The sequence below is a fragment of the Mandrillus leucophaeus genome, unplaced genomic scaffold, assembly GCF_000951045.1.
Source record: "Mandrillus leucophaeus isolate KB7577 unplaced genomic scaffold, Mleu.le_1.0 Scaffold371, whole genome shotgun sequence".
Taxonomy (NCBI): Eukaryota; Metazoa; Chordata; class Mammalia; order Primates; family Cercopithecidae; genus Mandrillus; species Mandrillus leucophaeus.
In genome coordinates this window covers 1,041,106-1,062,848 of record NW_012103932.1, presented here as the reverse complement: position 1 = coordinate 1,062,848, position 21,743 = coordinate 1,041,106, and the positions used below count along the sequence as shown (strand labels likewise).

General features: G+C 38.3%; 1 protein-coding gene across 1 annotated transcript in view; it reads left to right on the top strand.

The window, feature by feature from the left end:
• The window catches only part of PTK2 (protein tyrosine kinase 2), a 342,995-nt gene that overhangs the window by 48,540 nt on the left and 272,712 nt on the right, over positions 1-21,743 (top strand). Inside the window, exon 4 of the mRNA XM_011990150.1 lies at positions 20,193-20,419. Within this exon, the coding sequence (XP_011845540.1) occupies positions 20,193-20,419 (227 nt within the window). The remainder of the gene's footprint in view (positions 1-20,192; positions 20,420-21,743) is intronic.

Here is a 21,743-nt window from a genome sequence, read left to right as displayed (position 1 = left end):
CAATTTAAGAAAGCACAAATAAACTCTGTAGAAACATTGGAAAGTAATGTCAAAGATATCTCCCAGAACATGGAAAGAAAGGACAAATTTAAGAGAAAAGAAAATAGGATGATGAATCCAGAAGGTCTAGCATACAAATAATAAGAGTTGAAAATAGTTTGTAATTATAACTGAGAAAGAAAAAAAAGGATAAAACAGCCTCAAAGAAATTATGTAGGAACATTTCCCCAAGCCAAAGGATAAGGGTTTCTGGTTTGAAGGTTCCCAAATCGTGGAACCCCTTTAGCTGCCTCTCTGACTTCCTCACAGGCCCTCTACTCCTCCTCCGTTCTTTCTAGCATCAGTGCGGGCATAATGTATTGTAATAATTATGTAACAATTTTGATATTTTTCTTTATAATGCCTATTACAATTGTTTTTTTAAATAATATTTGTTACATTTGTAACTAATTTTGTATATGTGTTTGTCTGTTTCCTTACCAGGCTAAAAACTTTTAGAGTGGGATTATATATATGTATTTTAAATTAATTTACCTTCTATATGGGCACACCTCTTGCAGTACCTAGCCTAGTATAGTAGGGGGCTCAATAAATATTTTTAGAATGTATTCTGCGGGAGGTGTGGCACATTCATGAAAGGCATGAATAAATGAAGCCAGATGGCTTTGCAATAGTAAGTTGCAGCTCGCTTTTGGCTGAGTACTGTGATGATGGGAAGTTGCTGCAACTCATCTGTGTGTTGCCACACAGCAATATGGACCTCTAGTAACAGGGTTTTCTGGAGAATTGAGAAACCCAGTAGGCCCAGATGCAACAGGGCTTAGTTGAGCTGAAGCGAGGTTGATGGAGCTAGACTGCCCAGGGTTGAGTTCTGTGTTCTAGGTACAAGTATACCTCCAAGATAATTGTGCTTTTGAATCCACACCACTGCAGTAGAGCAAATATTAAGTGTGCAATACCATTCTTTCTTTTTTAAAAAAAGTAATGCCGTAATTTACAAATACTTTATTGTTAAAACCAAAAAAAAAAAAAGGCTACTCATCATCTGAGCCTTCAGTGAGTCAATCTTTTGCTGGTGGTGGGTCTTGCCTTGATGTGGACCAAGGTGGTGGTTGCTGAGGGTTGGGGTGGCTTGGCAATTTCTTAAAATAAGACAAGAGTGAAATTCACTGCATTGATCGAATCTATATATCACGATGATGTTTGGTAGTATTTTATCCATGGTAGAACTTCTTTAAAATTGGAGTCAGTCCTCTAAAACCCTGCCATTTCTTTATCAACTAGGTTTATGTAATATTCAAAATCATTTACTGTCATTTCAACAATGTTCACAGCATCTTCATCACTGGTAGATTCCTTCTCAAGAAACCACTTTCTTCATGCATTCATAAGGAAGAACCTCCTTATCTGTTCAAGTTTTATCATGAGATTGCAGAAATTCAGCCATATCTTTAGGCCCCCCTTCTAATTCTAGTTTTCTGCTATTTCTACCGCATCTACAATTACTTCCTCCAATAAAGTCTTAAACCCCTCAAAGTCATCTGTGATGGTTCGAATCAACTTCTTTCAAACTCCTGTTTATGTTGCCTTTTTTTTTTTTTGAGACAGAGTCTTGCTGTGTTGCACATGCTGGAGGGCAGTGGCGCAATCTTGGCTCACTGCAACTGCCTCCTCCCAGGTTCAAGCGGTTCTCCTGCCTCAGCCTCCCAAGTAGTTAGGACTACAGGTGCCCACCACCACACCCGGCTAATTTTGTTGTTGTTGTTGTTTTAGTAGAGATGGGGTTTCACTATGTTGGCCAGGCTAGTCTTGAACTCCTGACCTCATGATCCGCCCACCTCAGCCTCCCAAAGTGCTGGGATTACAGGCATGAGTCACCGCGCCCAGCCCATGTTGCTATTTTAACCTCCTCCCATGAATCACGAATGTTGTTAATGTCATCTAGAATGGTGAATCCTTTCCAGAAGGTTTTCAAGCTACTTTGCCCAGATCCTTCAGAGGAATCACTATCTATGGCAGCTATATCCTTACAAAATGTATTTCTTAAATAATAAGTCTTGAAGTCCAAATGACTCCTTGATCCACAGTCTGCTGTATTAGTCCATTCTCACACTGCTATATAGAAACTGAGACTGGGTAATTTAAAAGGAAAGAGGTTTAATTGACTCAACAGTTCTGCATGGCTGGGAAAGTCTCAGGAAACTTACAATCATGGTGAAAGGTGAAGGGAAAGCATGGCATGTCTTACATGGCAGCAGGAGAGAGGTGAGAGTGCAGGAAAAATTGCCGTTTTTAAAACCATCAGGTCTCGTGAGAACTCCCTCACTATCACAAGAACAGCATGGGGGAACTGCCCCCATGATCCAGTTACCTCCTACCAGTTCCCACCCTCAAAACATGGGGATTACAATTCCTGTTGAGATTTGGGTGGGGACACAGCCAAACCATATCAGCTGCAGAGTGGGCATTGTATTAGGCAGGCAGGAAAACACTCATCTTCTGGTACATCTTCCTCTTAGCTTTTGGATGACAGGAGTATTGTAAATGAGAAGTAATATTTTGAAAGAAATCTTTTCTTCTGAGCAGTAGGTCTCGACAGTGGGCTTAAAATATTCAGTAAACCATACTATAAACAGATGTGCTGTCATCCAGGCTTTATTCTTCCATTTATAAAGCACAGGCAGAGTGGATTTAGCATCATTCTTAAGGGCCCTAGGATTTTCAGAATGGGAAATAAGTGTTGGCTTCAACTTAAAATCACCAGCTACATTAGCCTCTAGTGAGAGTCAGCCTGTCCTCTGAAGCTTTGAAGCCAAGCATTGACTTCACCTCTAGCTGTCAAAGTCCTAGATGGCATCTTCTAATTTCTTCTTCATTGTGTCATTTAGTGTAGCCACATTAATCAGTGATCTTAGCTAGGTCTTTTGGACAACTTGGTATGGCTTCTCCACCAGCACTTGCTGCTTCATCTTGCACTTCTATGCTATGGAGATGGCTTTTTTCTTTCAACCTTATGAACCAACCTCTGCTAGCTTCAGACTTTTTTTTCTGTAGCTTCCTTACCTCAATTTATAGAATTGAAGATGGGCTTGCTCTGGATTAGTCTTTGGCTTAAGGGAATGTTGTTACTGTTTGATCTATCCAGACCACCAAAACCTCAGTGTCGACAATAAGGCTGTTCTGCTTTCTTATCATTTGTGTATTCAGTGGAGTAACATTTGTATTTCCTTCAGTAACTTTTCCTTTGCATTCACAAGGAGGCTTTTTGGCACAAGAAGCCTAGCTTTTGGCTTCTTTCAGCTTTCGACATGCTTTCTTCTCTAGGCTTAATCATTTCTGGCTTTTGATTTAAAGTGAGAGGTATGGGACTGTTCGTTTCACTTGAACACTTAACAGGCCGTTGTAGGGTTATTAGTTGGCTTAATTTCAGTATTGTTGTGTCTGGGAATAGGGAGGCCTTAGGAGAATGGGGAGACATGAGGCAGCAGCGGGTTGGTGGAGCAGTTAGAATACACACACGTATCAACTAAGTTCGCTATCTTACATGGGTGCCACTTGTGGCACCCCAAGACAGTTATAATAGAAATATCAAATATCATGAATCAGCATCACAAAAATAATAATAATGAAAAAGTTTGAAATAATTGTGAGCATTACCAAGATGTAACACATTTGGTAAAGTGGGCATGTGCTGTTGGAAAAATGATGCCCATAGACGTGCTTGATGCAGGGTTGCCACAAACCCTTTAATTTGTTTTTTGTTGTTGTTGTTTTGTTTTTTAAAAAAGGCAGTTGGACGGATTGTCAATTTCTATGATTGTTGGGGAAGGCAAATTATACAGGGCCAGGGAAGATGGTACAGGTTGAGTATCCCTAATCTGAAAATCTGAAATTCGATATGCTCCCAGATACTCAGCTTTTTTGAGCGCCAATATGATGTTCAAAGGAAACTTGTTGGAGCATTGCAGATTTTGTATTTTCTGATTTGGGATGCTCAACCAGTGAGTATAATGCAAATATTCCAAAATCTGAAAAATAAATAGGAAACTCTTCTGGTCCTAAACATTTAAGTAAGGGATACTGACTCAGAGAAGAGGGCAGAAAGGACCAGAGTGGTTATTCAACAGGTTAGTAGATTGAACCAGCACAAGATAAAGCAAGCATGTGTTGGAATGTCTAATATAAATTTTTTCTCTAGGACCAGTTGGAATATCCGATTGTGTCTTCTTCGTTCGGTAAATCGGATTGAGCAACTGTCTTCATAGTACTGAAAATAGTAGAAACAGTGAGATCTGCTTGTTGGGTCTTCACTGGTATTCTTAGTATAGGCTTCAATCTTAATAAATGTGAGTTTCTTAAGACATTGTGTCAAGTAACTCATTTCACTGATTTACTTGTTATTGGTATGTAAATATTGTACTTATTTTTGAGGTATATGTGATACCTGAATACAATATGTGATGATCAAATCAGGGTAATTAGGATATCACCTCAAACATTTTTCTTTCCTTTGTGTTGGGAACATTACAATTCTCATTTTAAAATATACAATAAATTATTAACTGATTTTCTTGCTGTACTAACCAATACTAGAACTTATTCCTTCTAACTATATTTTTGTACTCCTTAACCTACTTCTCTTTATCCCCTGTACCCTTTCCCTTCCCAGCCTCTGGTAACCACCACTCTACTCTATACTTCCATGGGATTCACTTTTTTTTAGCTCCTAACTGTGAATGAGAACATGCCATATTTGTCTTTTTGTGCCTGGCCTATTTCACTTAAGGTAATGACCTCTGGTTCCATTCATGTTGCTGTAGCTGACAAGATTTTGTTCTTCTGTTGCTGAATAATATTCCATTGTGTATATATACCACATTGTCCATGTGGATTCCCTATCTTGACTGTTGTGAATAGTGCTGTAATAAGAATGGGGATGCAGATATCATTTCAGTATACTGATTTCCTTTCTTTTGAATATGTATTCAGTATTGGGAGTGCTGGATCATATATTTTATTTTTGATTTTTTGAGAGACTTCCACACTGTTTTACATAATGGCTATACAGCTTTACATTCCTACCAACAGTGTGTGTAAGCGTTCCTCTTTCTCTGCATCCTTGCCAGCACTTGTTATTTTTTGTCTTTTTTGTAATAGGTATTATAACTGAGGTGAGTTGGTATCTCATTGTGGTTTTAATTTGTATTTTCCTGATGATAGTGGTGTTGAGCATTTTTTCCATATATACCTGTTGGCCTTTTGTATGTCTTCTAGTGAGAAATGTCTGTTCAGATCTTGTGCCCATTTTTAAAACAGGATTATTTGTAATTTTGAGGTTTTTTTTAGAGACAGGATCTGGTATGTTATGTCTTCATTCTCATTGGTTTCAAATAACTTACTTATTTCTGTCTTCATTTCTTATTTACCCAGTAGTCGTTCAGGAGGAGCAGGTTGTTCGGTTTCCATGTAGTTGTGAGGTTTTGAGTGAGTTTCTTAATTCTGAGTTCTAATTTGATTGCACTGTGGTCTGAGAGACTCTTTGGTATGATTTCCATTCTTTTGCATTTGCTGAGGAGTGTTTTACTTGCAATTATGTTGTCAGTTTTAGAGTAAGTGTGATGTGGTGCTGAGAAGAATGTGTATTCTGTTAATCTGGGGTGAAGAGTTCTGTAGATGTCTATTAGGTCCACTTGGTCCAGAGCTGAGTTCAAGTCCTGAATATCCTTGTTGATCTTCTGTCTTGTTGATTTGTCTTATATTGACAGTGGGGTGTTAAGGTCTCCTGCTATTATTATGTGGAAGTCTAAATCTCTTTGTAGGTCTCTAAGAGCTTTATGAATCTGGGTGTTCCTGTATTGGGTGCATATATATTTAGGATAGCTAGCTCTTCTTATTGCATTGATCTCTTTAGCATTGTGTAATGTCTTTCTTTGTCTTTTTTGATCTTTGTTGGTTTAAAGTCTGTTTTATTAGAGACTAGGATTGCAACTTTTTTTTTTTTTTTTTTTTTTGCTTTCCATTTGCTTGGTAAATATTCCTCCATCCCTTTATTTTGAGCCTGTGTGTGTCTTTGCACGTGAGATGGGTCTCCCAAATACAGCACACCAATGAGTCTTGACTCTTTATCCAGTTTGCCAGTCTGTGTCTTTTAATTGGGACATTTAGCCCATTTACATTTAAGGTTAATCTGGGACACAGCTAAAGCAGTGTTCAGAGGGAAATTTATAGCACTAAATGTCCATAGGAGAAAGCAGGAAAGATCTAAAATTGACACACTAACATGACAGTTAAAAGAACTAGAGAAGGAAGAGCATACAAATTCAAAAGCTAGCAGAAGACAAGAAATAACTAAGATTAGAGCAGAACTGAAGGAGATAGAGGCACAAAAAACCCTTCAAAAATCAGTGAATCCAGGAGCTGGTTTTTTGAAAAGATTAACAAGATAGACTGCTAGCCAGATGAATAAACAAGAAAAGAGAGAAAATCAAAGAGACACAATAAAAAATGATAAAGGGGATATCACGACTGATCCCATAGAAATACAAACTACCAGCAGAGAATACTATAAACACTTGTATACAAATAAACTGGAAAACCTAGAAGAAATGGATAAATTCCTGGACACACACCCTCCCAAGATGAAGTCGAATTCCTGAATAGACCAATAACAAGTTCTGAAATTGAGGCAGTAATTAGTAGCCTACCAACCAAAAAAAAGCCCAGGACCAGACAGATTCACAGCTGAATTCTACCAGAGGTACAAAGAGGAGCTGGTACAATTCCTTTTGAAACTATTCCAAACAATAGAAAAAGAGGGACTCTTCCCTAACTCATTTTATGAGGCCAGTATCATCCTGATACCCAAACCTGGCAGACACACAAGAAAAAAAGAAAATTTCCTCGATGAACATCAGTGCGAAAATCCTCAATAAAATGCTGGCAAACTGAATCCAGCAGCACATCAAAAAGCTTATCCACCATGACCAAGTCAGCTTCATCCCTGGGATGCAAGACTTGTTCAGCATACGCAAATCAATAAACAATCCATAACATAAACAGAACCAATGGCAAAAACCACATGATTATCTCAATAGATGCAGAAAACGCCTTCAATAAAATTCAGCACCCCTTCATGCCAAAACTCTCAATAAACTAGTTATTGATGGAACGTATCTCAAAATAATAAGAGCTATTTATGACAAACCCACAGCTAATGTCACTGAATGGGCAAAAGCTGGATGCATCCCCTTTGAAAACCGGCACAAAACAAGGATGCCCTCTCTCACCACTCATATTCAACAAAGTATTGGAAGTTCTGGCCAGGGCAGTCAGGCTAGAGAAAGAAAGAAAGGGTATTCAGATAGGAAGAGAGGAAGTCAGATTGTCTCTGCAGATGACATGATTGTGTATTTAAAAAACCCCATCGTCTCAACCCAAAATCTCCTTAAGCTGATAAGCAACTTCAGCAAAGTCTCAGGATACAAACTCAATGTGCAAAAATTACAAGCATTCCTCTACACCAATAATAGACAAACAGCCAAATCATGAGTGAACTCCCATTCACAATTGCTACAAAGAGAATAAAATACCTAGGAATCCAACTTACAAGGGATGTGAAGAACCTCTTCAAGGAGAACTACAAACCGCTGCTCAAGGAAATAAGAGAGAATACAGACAAATGGAAAAACATTCCATGTTCATGGATAGGAAGAATCAATATCGTGAAAATGGCCATACGGCCCATAGTAATTTATAGATTTGATGCTATCCCCATCAAGCTCCCATTGACTTTCTTCACAGAATTAGAAAAACCTATTTTAAATTGCATACGGAACCAAAAAAGAGCCTGCATAGCTAAGACAATCCTAAGCAAAAAGAACAAAGCTGGAGGCATCATGCCACCTGACTTCAAACTATACTACAAGGCTACAGTATACCACACAGTATGGTAGTGGTACCAAAACAGATATCATGGTACTGGTACCAAAACAGATAGACCAGTGGAACAGAGGCCTCAGAAATAACACCATACATCTACAACCGTCTGATCTTCGACAAACCTGACAAAAACAAGCAATGGGGGAAAGATTCCCTATTTAATAAATGGTGTTGGGAAAACTGGCTAGACATATGTAGAAAATTGAAACTGGATCCCTTCCTTACATCTTATACAAAAATTAACTCAAGATGGATTAAAGACATAAATGTAAGACCTAAAACCATAAAAACCCTAGAAGAAAACCTAGGCAATACCATTCAGGACATAGGCATGGGCAAAAACTTCATGACTAAAACACCAAAAGCAATGGCAACAAAAGCCAGATTGACAGATGGCGTCTAATTAAACTAAGAGCTTCTGCATGGCAAAAACAAACAAAAAAAGCTATCATCAGAGGGAACAGGCAACCTACAGAACAGGAGAAAATGTTTATAATCTGTCCATCTGACAAAGGACTAATATCCAGAATCTTCAAAGAACTTAAATTTACAAGAAAAAAACAATCCCATCAAAAAGTGGGTGAAGGATATGAACAGACACTTCTCAAGAAGACATTTATGTGGCCAATAAACATATGAAAAAAAGTTCATCATCACTGGTCATTAGAGACATGCAGTTCAAAACCACAATGAAATACCATCTCACACCAGTTAGAATGGCGATCATTAAAAATTCAGGAAACAACAGAAGCTGGAGAGGATGTGGAGAAATAGGAACGCGTTTACACTGTTGGTGGGAGTGTAAATTAATTCAACCATTGTGGAAGACAGTGTAGCAATTCCTCAAGGATCTAGAACCAGAAATACCATTTGACCCAGCAATCCCATTATTGGGTATATACCCAAAGGATTATAAATTATTCTATAAAGACACATGCACACGTATGTTTATTGCAGCACTGTTTGCAATAGCAAAGACTTGGAACCAACCCAAGTGCCCATCAGTGATAGACTGGATAAAGAAAATGTGGTGGCCGGGCGGTGGCTCACGCCTGTAATCCCAGTACCTTGGGAGGCTGAGGCGGGTGGATCGCCTGAGGTCAGGAGTTCAAGACCAGCCCTGACCAACATGGCAAAACTCCATCTCTACTAAAAATACAAAAATTAGCCATGCATGGTGGTGTGCGCCTGTAATCCCAGGTACCCAGGAGGCTGAGGCAGGAGAATCACTGGAACCCGGGGGCCAGAGACTGCAGTGAGCCAAGATTGTGCCATTGTACTCCAGACTGGGTGACAGAACAAGACTCCCATCTCAAAAAAAAAAAAAAAAAAAAAAGTGGCACATATACACCATGGAGTATTATGTAGCCATAAAAAAGGATGAGTTCATGTCCTTTGCAGGGACATGGATAAAGCTGGAAACCATCATTCTCAGCAGACTAACACAGGAACAGAAAACCACTCATAAAGTGGGAGATGAACAGTGACAACACATGGACACAAGGAGGGGAACATCACACACCAGGGCCTGTCACGGGGTCGGCACGGGTAGGGGAGGGATAGCGTTACGAGAAATATTCCTAATATAGATGACGGGTTGATGGGTGCAGCAAACCACCATGACATGTGTATACCTATATAACAAACCTGCACGTTCTGCACCTGTATCCCAGAACTTAAAAGTATTTTTTTTTAAAAAAGCCAGATCTCGCTTTCTTGCCCAAGCTGGAGTTCATTGAGCATGATTTTAGTTGAGTGTAACCTCCAGTTCCTTCTATTGAGTTTTCTGAGCTCTTCATAGATTCTGGTTATTAATCCATTGTCAGATGGATAGTTGCAAATACTTTCTCCCATTCTGTTTGTTACCTTTTTGCTTTGTTAATTGTGTCTTTTGCTGTGCAGAGGCTTTTTATCTTGATGTAATGCCATTTGTCTTTATTTTTGCTTTAGTTGTCTGTATTTTTGAGGTCTTATATTGAAAAATTCTTGTCGAGATCAGTGTCCAGAAGTGTTTCCCCAGTATTTTCTTATAGTAATTCCATAGTTTCAGGTCTTAGAGTTGAGTCTTTAATTCCATGTGGATTTGCTATTTTGTGTATGGTGAGAGAGAGAGAGATGTAATTTCATTGTCCTGCATACAGTTATCCAGTTTTCTCGGCACCAGGTATTAAAGGAACTATCATTTCCCCATTGCATGAACTTGGAGGCTTTCTCAAAAATGAATTAGTTGTAAATGTATGGATTTATATTTGAGATCTCCATTCTGTTTCATTGCTCTATGTGTTTTTATGCCAGTACCATGCTGATTTGGTTACTATAGCTTATTGTAACTTTTGAAGTCAGGTAGTGTAATGTCTCCAGCTGTGTTCTTTTTGCTCAGGATTGCTTTGGCTATTGAGGGTCTTTTGTGGTTCCATATAAATTTTAGGATTTTTTTTTTTCCTGTTTCTGTGAAGAATGTCATTGGTATTTTGATAGGGATAGCATTGAATCTGTAAATTGCTTTGGGTATTGTTGCCATTTTAACAATATTATTTCTTCCAATCCATGAGCATGAAATATTTTTCAATTTTTTTGTGTGTGTCCTCTTCAGTTTCTTTCCTTTCTTTTCTCTTTTTGAGACAGTCTCACTTCATCACCCAGGCTGGAATTCAGTGGCACAATCTCGGCTCATTGCAACCCCCACCTCCCGAGTTCAAGCTATTCTCATGGCTCAGCTTCTCAAGTAGCTGGGATTACAGGCATGTGACACCATGCCTGGCAAATTTTTGTAATTTTAGTAGAATTGGGGTTTCACCATGTTGGCTAGGCTGGTTGTGAACTCCTGGCCTCTAGTGATGCGCCTGCCTTGACCTACCAAAGTGCTGGGATTAAGGCATGAGCCACCATACCCAGCCCCTCTTCAATTTCTTTCACCAATGTTTTGTAGTTTTCCTTATATAGATAATTTACTTCTTTGGTTAAATTGACTCCTAGGTATTTGATATTTTTTGTAGCTGTTGTAAATGTGATTGCTTTCTTGATTTATTTTATACATTGTTCGTTGTTGGTGTGTATAAATGTTACTTATTTTCGTATGTTGATTTTGCATCCTGCTACTTTACTGAATTTATCAGTTCTAAAAGCTTTTTGGTGAAGTCTTTAGGTTTTTCTAAGTATAAGATCGTGTCATCTGTCAACAAGACTAATTTGACATCTTCCTTGTCAGTTTAGATATCCTTTATTTCTCTTGCCTAATTGCTCTGGTTGGGACTTTCAGTACTGTGTTGAATAGAAGTGGTGAGAGTGGGCATCCTTGTATTGTTTCAGATCACAGAGGAAAGGCCTTCGCTTTTTCCCTCAGCTTGATGTTAGTTTGTGAATTTGTCGTATATGGCCTTCTATTATTTTGAGATATGTTCATTCTATACCCTGTTTTTTGGGAATTTTTATCATGAAGGGATGTTGAATTTTATCAAATGCTTTTTCTTCATCTATTGAGATGAGACCGTATGGTTTTTTCTCCTTTGTTCTGTTAATGTGATATATCACATTTATTGATTTGTATATGTTGAACTCTCCTTGCATCCCTGGGATGAATCCTACTTGATCATGGTAATTGATCTTTTGAACGTGTTGTTTGATTCAGTTGGCTAGTATTTCATTGAGGATATTTGTGTTTACGTTCATCAGTGATGTTGGCCTGTAGTTTTCTTTTTTTGTTGCATCCTTGTCTGGTTTTGTTATCAAGGTAATACAGCCCTTGTAAAATGATTTTGGAAATATTCTCCCCTCTTCAATATTTTTGAGTAGAAGAGTTTGCAGTAGAATTGGTATTACTTCTTAAAATACTTTTTGTAAAATTCATCAGTGAAGCCATCAGGTTGTGGGCTTTTCTTTGATGGGAGACTCTCTATTACACCTTGTATCATTGACTCATTAATTGGCTTATTGAGGCTTTCTGTTTCTTCATGGTTCAATCTTGATAGGTTGTATGTGTCCAAGAATTTGTCAGTTTCTTCCAGCTTTTCTAATTTGTTAGCAAATATTGTTCATCGTAGTCTCTTTAAGAGTCTTTGTATTTCTGCAATAATGGGTATAGTGGCTGAGTTTCAAGAAAACCAAAGGAATCTTGGTTAACTCTTTTTGGTTTATTTTTCTTTTGGTAATTATCTTTTATTTCCTGGCCTAGAAAGTCCCTTAGCCAGAGTCAGAAGCCCACCTAGATTCAAGGGGAGGAAATACAGATTCCATGTATTAACAGAAAGTGTATCAAAGTCACATTGGAAAAAGGGCATATTAAACATTAAGTAATTTAATGTTAGCTGCTTTGTCTAGTAAAATTAATTTAGAAAATTTAGGTTAGCTTTTTATGAGAAAATAAAATCAAGTGTTATAGAAAAGACCAAAATGATTGAGAAGATAACTTTTATACCAGTTTAGTTTAAGGAGTCACTTTAACTAGAAATATTACCCAGATTCTTAAAGCTCTTCAAGTTAGGTCATAATTTCTTTTAATTTAGCTGTCTCAATTTGCTTTCCTTTGCTTATTCTCACTTATTCTAACAGCAAGCTACTCGTCTTTTTGACACCCTCCCTCCCTTTACAGCTTCAGCAAACATCTCAAGTTTTATTAAAGGGTAAGTGTACTTAAAGCATAATGAGGTGGTTCTCTTGGTGGGACCTTAACATGTACAGTAATTATAAATGAGGTAATTCTGGAGTAAAGAGTAGGGTGTTTATTATGTTCGTTGCATTTTTTCCCCCTTTTTTGTATGTGCTGCTTTATGTAGCATTTACATCAGGTTGTGGGTTGAGCCTTGGAGCTTAACTCCAGAGTTTATTAACACTTGTTTCTTCACATCTGGACTTGGAACTGCCCTATTTCTTCAAGAGAAGAAGAAAGAGTTAGGCACTGAGAACCCTTGATATGTTTCCTATGTTAATTAAAGGGAGAACTAAAGTTGTAGACAGCTGAGCAGCAATTATTGACATTCCATCTTCTCTCCCATTCCAGTCCGCATTTGGTCTCTTGCCTACAGTGATTTAAACTGGGCAGCCTGGCTGAGCTAGGACTCAGTAAAGTGCAGTCAGCAGACTAATGTTGGTGCTGGAACTGTTAACAGCTTAGGACAAGATAAGGAAATTTGGTGTAAGCATCTAGACACCTTATGGCAATTTGATAGTGATTTTATGTCGAAATTCTAATGACGGAAATTTTGTGTTTGGCTTAGGTATGTCTTTTTTTAAAAAAAACTTCATTTTTCTAGAAATTCCTTTTCATTGTATTTTACAAAAGAATTGGTCTGTGATAGGTTGGAAATTAAAACTGGTTCTTCATCACAGATGAGAAGGACTGGTCTAAGCCATGTAAAAACAGTTTTTGGTTTTAAAATCTTTTCATTTCTGCTTTGATAATTTATTGAAACAGATATTCTGTAGTGTGCAAAAGTGGCAGATCTCTGTGAATAATTAATCTTGAAAAGTTTTTAAAAATGTAATTGGTCACAGAAACAGAAGGGCTACGATAACAAAGCCCTGTGAAAAGATTACCTTTCCATGGTGAGGGGGTGAAAGACGTTCTTCATTTAGAGACACACAAAGAATTGGCAGCCCCAGCTGTTCAACTTTAGCCAAGGATCAGAAACAAATACAGAACCACACAAACAACACAGGGAAGTCTGTTAATTGGTAGAAACAGAATAGTCATTGTAGCAGAAAGCAACTCTTGAAACTTGTCATTCTGTAGTTGAGGCTATTTTTTTGAACTGACCAACCCGTGATGAGTGCCCAAAGAGGTGACCCAGATGCCAGGATCTCAGAACCCTCAAGACCAACAAAAAGACAAACATGAAGACATGTGAATGCCACCAACAGGGTACTTGGGAGGATAACAGCATGAGGCACAGACCTTCCCGGAGAGAGTTGAAGAAGGCCTGATGGCAAATATATTGCCTATTTGAGAATTTATAGCACAGATCAGATTTTGACAAGCAGATAAAACATTAAAGTGTAAAACAAAATAGCATTCTTTTTTTATTTTTTATTTCTTTTGCTAAGTTCTGAAAGGATAGGAGCAAAATCACATTCTATAGTGGAAAACTGCTTCATTCTGGTAACATTGCAACAGAGGTTTATCTTGTAAAAAATGTTTTGGCCTAGTTTTTGAAGATAAATGATAGTTTTATTTGTTCTTTCCTAACCTTTATGTTTTACTACCCCACCCTTTTTTTGGGGGTGTGGGGCAGCTATGGTACTTGGCAGTGACTTCTAAAACAATGCTGTACGCAAGTGGTAATGGTGGGCATCCATGTCTTATTTCCAGTTTGGGGAGGGGAAATTTTTTCGTACTAGAACAATGCTGTACGCAAGTGGTAATAGTGGGCATCCATGTCTTATTTCCAGTTTGAGGAGGGGAAATTTTTTCCCACTAGTATTTACATTTCATATAGATACTCTTCATCAGATGTACAAAATCTCATCCTATTTCTAGTTTGCTACGAGTTTTTATCATGAGTGGTTGGTAAACTTTATCATATGTGTTTTCTGCATGTATCAAGGTAACTGGCTGTTCTTTCTGAAAATGTGGTAAATTACACTGATTGATTTTTGAATGAATACCTTTCTTCTATTCCTAGAGTAAACTTTTGGTCATGATATGTTATTCCTTTAAAATATTGCTGGATTAAGTATGCAAATTGTTAAGATTTTTGCATCTGTATTTATAAGAAAGGTAGACTTATATCATTTCTCATCCTGTTCTGTCAGGTTTTGATATCACTGTTCTGCAGGTGTCATAAAACAAGTTGGGAAATGTTCTGTATCTGTTTTCTGGAAGAATTTGTGTAAGATTAACATTTCTTAATTTGTTGAAAGAATTAAAATGTTCCTTTGTGGGGAGGATTTTAGATGGACTATTTTAAATAGAACAGTCTAGTTTCATTTTATATTGTTTCGTTTTGCTATGTTGTGTTTTGCAAGGAATTGTGCTTATCTAAATTTTCAAATTCATTGGCATAAAGTTATTAATAATCCCTTATTGTATTACTCATTATCTCTTACCTCTTATTATCTTCTCCATTATTGATGTTGCTAGTTTCTCCTGACTCATTTTATCTTTGATCAGTCTTTCGAGAGGTGTATCAGTTTTGTTTTTTAGAAGAGTAACTTTTGATTTTGTTTTGCTTTTAAATTGTCCTTTTAAATATGCATTCTTCTTTTAATTAAAAAATTTCCATTGGTACGTAGTGGGTATATATATAAATTTATGGGGTACATGAGATGTGTTCATATAGGCATACAGTGCATCATAATCACATCAGGCTAAATGGGGTATCCATCACCTCAAACATTTCTCATTTTTTTGGTGTTACAAACATTCTAATTATACTCTTAGTTATTTTTAAATGTACATGTTTGTTGGCTGTAATCCCTAGTTGTGCTACCAAATACTAGATGTTATGCATTCTGTTTTTCTGTAAATTAACCATCCCCCCTTCACAGATGTATATTCTTAGAGATACTCAACTATCACTTCTAATACATGAATTTAAATATGTAATTTTTTTTTTTTTTTTTTAAAGGAGACAGGGTTGTGCTCTGTTGGTCAGGCTGGAGTGCAGTGATACAATCATAACTTAAGCTCTGGGGCTTAAGCAGTCCTCCTGCCTCAGCCTCCCAAGGAGCTGGGACTATAGGCACACACCACCATGCCCAGCTAATTTTTAAATTATTTTGTAGGGATCTCACTGTGTTGCCCAGGCAGGTCTTGAACTTCTGGCCTCAAGCTGTCCTCCCGTCTCAGCCTCCGAAAGTGCTGGGATTATAGGCATGATTCCCTGTGCCCTGCCAAACATATAGATTTTACTCTAAGCATAGCTCTGTCTACTTTCACAGTTTTGATATTTCTTTTCAGTGCATTATTTAATTCAAAATACTTTTGAGTCTCTTTTTGACTTAAAGGGTTACTTGAAATGCACTGCTTAATTTCCTGACAATGGAACATTTTCTAGTTATTTTGTAATTGTTGTTTAGCCTAATGCTAGACACAGAATATACTTTGAATAATTTTAGTCCCTTGATATTTATTGAATCTTGCTCTTTCACTCAGCATATGGGCAACTTTAGAAAATATTTCTTGTGTACTTGCAAAGATTATGTATTATCCTATTAGGTATAGTGTCAGTTAGATCAGATTTGTTCCTCGTGCTCTTCAGATCTTCTGTAGGGTACCAAAAGTTATAAGGGTGTATTCATGTATACTCAGAAGTGCCACCCCATTCCTGCACTTTCCATCTTGGTCACACCTCTCCCATGTGTAACCAATCTCACTGGACTCCCATTTCTACTTTATGGAGTTATTTTGCACATATGAGCAGACACATTTGTATTTTCCTATTTTCCCCATTTTATTCAAAAGGTATGCTGTGGCTGTGATTTGCACTTTGGGTTTTTAACTTAATAAATCCTGGAAATCATACTTAGTCAATTATAGGGCTCTTCTTTCCTTTCCCCCCGCCCCCAACAGATTCATAGTACTCCATTATGGGAAGGTACCATAGTTTATTCCATTAGTCTCCCATGAATGGGCATTTAGGTGTTCCCTAATACTTTGCAAGGCTGCAGTGAATAACCTTATGCATATGTATTTTCATGTTGTTGTTAAACATATCTCTTCACTTGGGATGATTGTAACAAAATACATAAACTGGGTGGCTTATAAACAACAGAAACTTATTTCTCACTGGTCTAGAGGCTGGAAGTCCTAGATAAGAGTGACAGTATGGTGGAGTTCTGGTGAGGGCCCTTTTTTCCGGGTTTCAGACTGTGGACTTAGATGCTCAGGCATATCTCTGGAGAGCAGAGACAGGAAGCATGCTCTTGGACTTTCACAAGGACACTAATCCCATTCATGAGGGCCTCACCATTATGACCTCATCTAGTCCACATTGCCTCCAAAAGACCCTACCTTGTAATAGCATCACATTGGGGAATATGGTCTCAACTTACTAATTTTGGGAGCACACAAATGTTTAGTTTGTAACAGTGTATCTTTTCATAAATTTCTAGAAGTGGAATTGCTGGATCAGAAGGCACATGTAGTTTTGTTATTGTCAAATTCCTCTTTATCCATATGATAGAAAATTCACATTCCCATGAGTAGTGTATGAGAGTTCCTGTTTCCCCACATCCTTACCAACAGACAGGGTACTGCTGTGACCTTTTTAAAAAATCGACAGTTGTTTATGTATTTGTATTTTCACAGAGGTAAAATTCCTATAACATAAAATTTACCATTTTAACAACTTCAAAGTGTACAATTGAGTGTTTTTTAGTATATTCAACCATCACCATGATCAAAATTCAAACCATTTCTCTCATCCCCAAAAGAAACTCCTTACCTATTAGCAGTCATTCCCAACTCTGCCCTACCCCTAGCCACTGGCAGCTGGTAATCTTTCTTCTCTATAGATTTGTGTATTCCTTCATGTAAGTGGAATCACAATTTGTGATCTTTCATGTCTGATTCCTTTGTAGTATAATGTTCTCAAGGTTGCTCTGTGCTGTAGCATATATCAGTGCTTCATTTCTTTTTTTGCTGAACAATATTTCATTGTTGGGTATACCACATTTTGTTAATCTGTTTATCCAGTGAAGGATGTGGATATTTGGGTTATTTTCCCTTTTCAGTGTTGTGGGTAATGCTGCTGTGAACATTCACATGTGAGGGTGTTTCAGTTTGTTTTATCTCAGGGTCTTTCTCTGTCACCTAAGCTGGAGTGCAGTGGCATGATTACAGCTCACTGCAGCCTCGACCTCCTGGGCTCAAGCAAGCCTCGGCCTCCCAAGTAGCTGGGACTACAGGCACATGCCACCATGCCCAGTTAATTTTTGTGGTTTTTGTAGAGATGGGGTTTTGCCATGTTGCCCAGGCTGGTCTTGAACTCCTGAGCTCAAGCAATCCACCTGCCTGAGTCTCCCAAAGTGCTGGGATTACAAGCATGAGCCAGTATGCCCGGCCGTGAGTTTTTATTTGGACATACATTTTCAGTTCTTTTGGGCGTATGTCTACCTAGAAATGGAATGGTAGGTTCACATGGTAACTCCGTGTTTAACCTTTTGAGGAGCTGCCAAACTATTTTCATAGCAGTTGCACCATTTTATACTCTTCCAGCAATGTAGGAAGGTTTCAGTTTCTTCACATCCTTGCCTACACTTGGTATATCTTTTTAATTAATTGGATTGTCTTTTGCATTCTTTTCTATCATTTCCCCCCTCATTTTAAAAGAATTTCTGTATATATATAGGGTATTAGCTTATTTCTGTGATATATGGTACATGTGTTTTTCTTTTGTGTTTTTGGCATCTTTTGACTTGGTTTATGGTTTTCCTTTTACTGTGCTGTCATATCATTTTTTTTTTTTAACTAATTGGAAAGTGATTTGGATGAAAAGATGTTATTTGTGCTTTGTTTGATACCAACAGAGGGTTGGCCCTTTTCTTTGCTGGGCAGATAGTGGGGAGCTGACAGGGTCTGGCTCTGTCCCCCAGGCTGGAGAGCAGTGGCACAATCTCGGCTCATTGTAGCGTTCCCCTCCTGGGTTCAAGTGATCCTCCCACCTCAGCCTCCCAAGTAGCTGGGACTACAGGCTTGTGCCACAACTCCTGGCTCTTTATTGTATTTTTTTGTAGAGATGGGGTTTTGCCAAGGTGGCTAGGTTGGTCTTGAACTTTTGAGCTCAAGCAGTCTGCCTGCCTCAGCCTCCCAAAGTGTTGAGATTATAGGCATGAGCATCTGTGCCTGGCTGGATCTGTGGTTTTGTGTTTGTGTGTGTGTTTGTTTTGAGACAGTCTTACTCTGTGGTCCAGGCTGACGTGCAGCAATGTAGTCACAGCTCACTATAGCCTCAACCTCCTGGGCTCAAGCTGTCCTCCCACCTTAGCCTCCTGAGTAGCTGGGACTACAGGAACACACTACCATGCCCAAGCTAATTTTTGTATTTTTTAGTAGAGACAAGGTCTTGTCATGTTGCCCAGGCTGGTCTCAAACTCCTGGGTTCACGCAGTCTTCCTGCCTCAGCCTTCCAAAGGGCTGGGATTACAGGCATGAGCAGCCATACCTGGCCTGCCATGATGGATCTGAGCAGGTATTGTACTCCAGGTTTACAAAGCTCCCTTTGCTTCTGCACCCAGCTGTTCTCAGTGCAAGCCTGGGAATGTCCTGATATTATTCTGGTTTATTCCTGAGGTCTTACTCCTGTTTTCTAAATGCTTTCACTGTTTTGAGAGGCTCCTTCTCAGCTCAGGTTCAGGATTCAGTAACTGTCTTCAGGAGACAACCCGCAGAGTGTTTGACACAGTCTCCACCCTTCCTTCTCACCAGAATCCAAGATTTGATCTCTTGCTGCCAAAAGCTCTGCTGGTTCCTCTCCCATTAGTAGACTTTTCCTGGCCCTTCAAGCTCTGAAGGGCTCAGAATTGGCAAATGCCCTGTGGGAAAAAGCAGCCAGTTGTTAAGTATCATTTCCCAGTCTTCATCTGTGTCACTCATTGTCTTGGTTGCCTCAGAATGTCTTCGTCTTGAGCCCTTCAAACATTGTTTGGGTTAAAAAGATTTTTAATCTGGATTTTCGTTTTTCTCAGTGGGTGTTCAGGCTTGTGCAGGCTATTTCTTCACACTCAAATAGAAGCTCTTTATCACACTTAAAAAATGTAATTGTGCATGCTTTTTTCGTTTTGTTTTCAGTTGCTTTCTGTCTGATTCTCCTGTTAACAGTGAGTTGGTTAAGCCAGGGACCTTATTTTAATTATAGTGTTGTTAATCACCAGTGTGTAGTATATGTAATGACATTCATTGAATTTGTATTATACGAAGAAAGAACTTTTCTCTTAGGTAAAAGTTTTCAAAAGTAGGCAGCAAATTCACAAATTTGGCTTTGCTATGAGATTTTCCAACAAATATAAAGGCTATGATAATAAAAGGGGTGGGGATGGGGGTGTTATATTGTTTGTAGATACTTTTTGACACAGCTGAAATTGGAGTCCTGGCCTTTTAATAATTTGTTTAACAAATATTTATTCTGTAAATCACGTCCTACTCTGGGTGTGGGGAGAGAGAGCGATTATTTTAGTGGGTTAGGTCTCTATTCTCCTCAGGCTCCTTCTGCATATAACTTGAGAGAGTATAGGACATTTCGTATAAACATCAACATATCACATTGTAATTGGTAGATTTCAAGTATTATACACCAAAAATTATTTTGTTCTCTTAACAGAATATGACAGATACCTAGCATCTAGCAAAATAATGGCAGCTGCTTACCTTGACCCCAACTTGAATCACACACCAAATTCGAGTACTAAGACTCACCTGGGTACTGGTATGGAACGTTCTCCTGGTGCGATGGAGCGAGTATTAAAGGTCTTTCATTATTTTGAAAGCAATAGTGAGCCAACCACCTGGGCCAGTATTATCAGGCATGGAGATGCTACTGATGTCAGGGTAAGTACGTTTTTCCATGAGACATCTTTAATATTTATTTAGGTTAAAATTTAATGGCGTGTATGAAAAAAGATAGTGTAATAATTTTCATTTAACTTATCAGGGACTTTTCATATTACAGAAACGTTATTTTTAAGATTTATTAGTTAATATGTGACTGACCGGAGTTCTAATTGTTGTAAAGTTTCTTAGAAAAATAGTGACTGAATCATATTTTAGTCATAAAATGCCATTGACTTGTTTTTCCCTCGTAGGTTTCTTTTTTTAAACTCTTGGGTGAGTACTAGGAAACAGTGCACCTAAAATAGCCTCTAATAACTCAAGAAATAAACTACTTTTCTAGAAAGTGTAATTTTGAAGGTATTTGCATGATTTCAGATAGGATAATTTCTTTTAAAACTCTTGAACATATGCTATGTGTCAGACACTGTGCTAGGTTCTGAAGATGTAAAAGGTCCCTGTGAAGTCCTTGATCTTACAGCTTAGAGCCTGTAGAGGGAGAGACATCATGAATGTGATTATAGTACAGTGCAGAAATGCCTCACGGGAGGTTGTTGTGGAAGCGTGGAGGAATAATACCTTTTAAATGTAGAAGTTAGTACTGGAAAGTATTTCCTTTGGGTCTGGGAAGTGAGTAAAGATAGTGATACAGAATTATGGGAGAAGAGCATGCTAGGCAAAGGTAACTACATCTCCCTGAAAGTGGGGAATGAGAAGGTAGCACTGTGATTTCAGAAAGCTGAGTTCAGTATTTAAATGTTCAGTATTTGCTTAGGTGAAGTGTTAAATACCTCCTCTTTCTTCCCCTCTCCACCTAGTCTCTATTCATCTTTAAGGAGTAGAAGTTTCCGTGACAAGGAAGTTTAGATACGTCTTTTTTATTTTCTTTCTTTCTTTTCTCTTTTTCTTTTTTTTTTCTTTTTACAGTAGCTGAATTAATTAATTTACTACTCTCTAACTTACATGCCCTTATTATTTTTAACCAAAGCAAAGGGATTGGTAGAATTTAGATTTAAGGCTAAAAGGTTGGGCACAGTGGTCCATGTCTGTAATTCCAGTACTTTGGGAGGCCAAGGTGGGCAGGTCACTTGAGATCAGGAGTCCGAGACCAGCCTGGCCAACATGGTGAAACCCCATCTCTACAAAAAATACAAAAATTAGCCAGTTGTGGTGGCACATGCCTATAGTCCCAACTACTCAGGAGGCTGAGACAGGAGAAACACTTGAACCCAGGAGGCAGAGGTTGCAGTGAGCTGAGATCGCGCCACTGCACTCCAGCCTGGGCAACAAAGCGAGACTCTGTCTCAAAAAAAAAAAAAAAAAA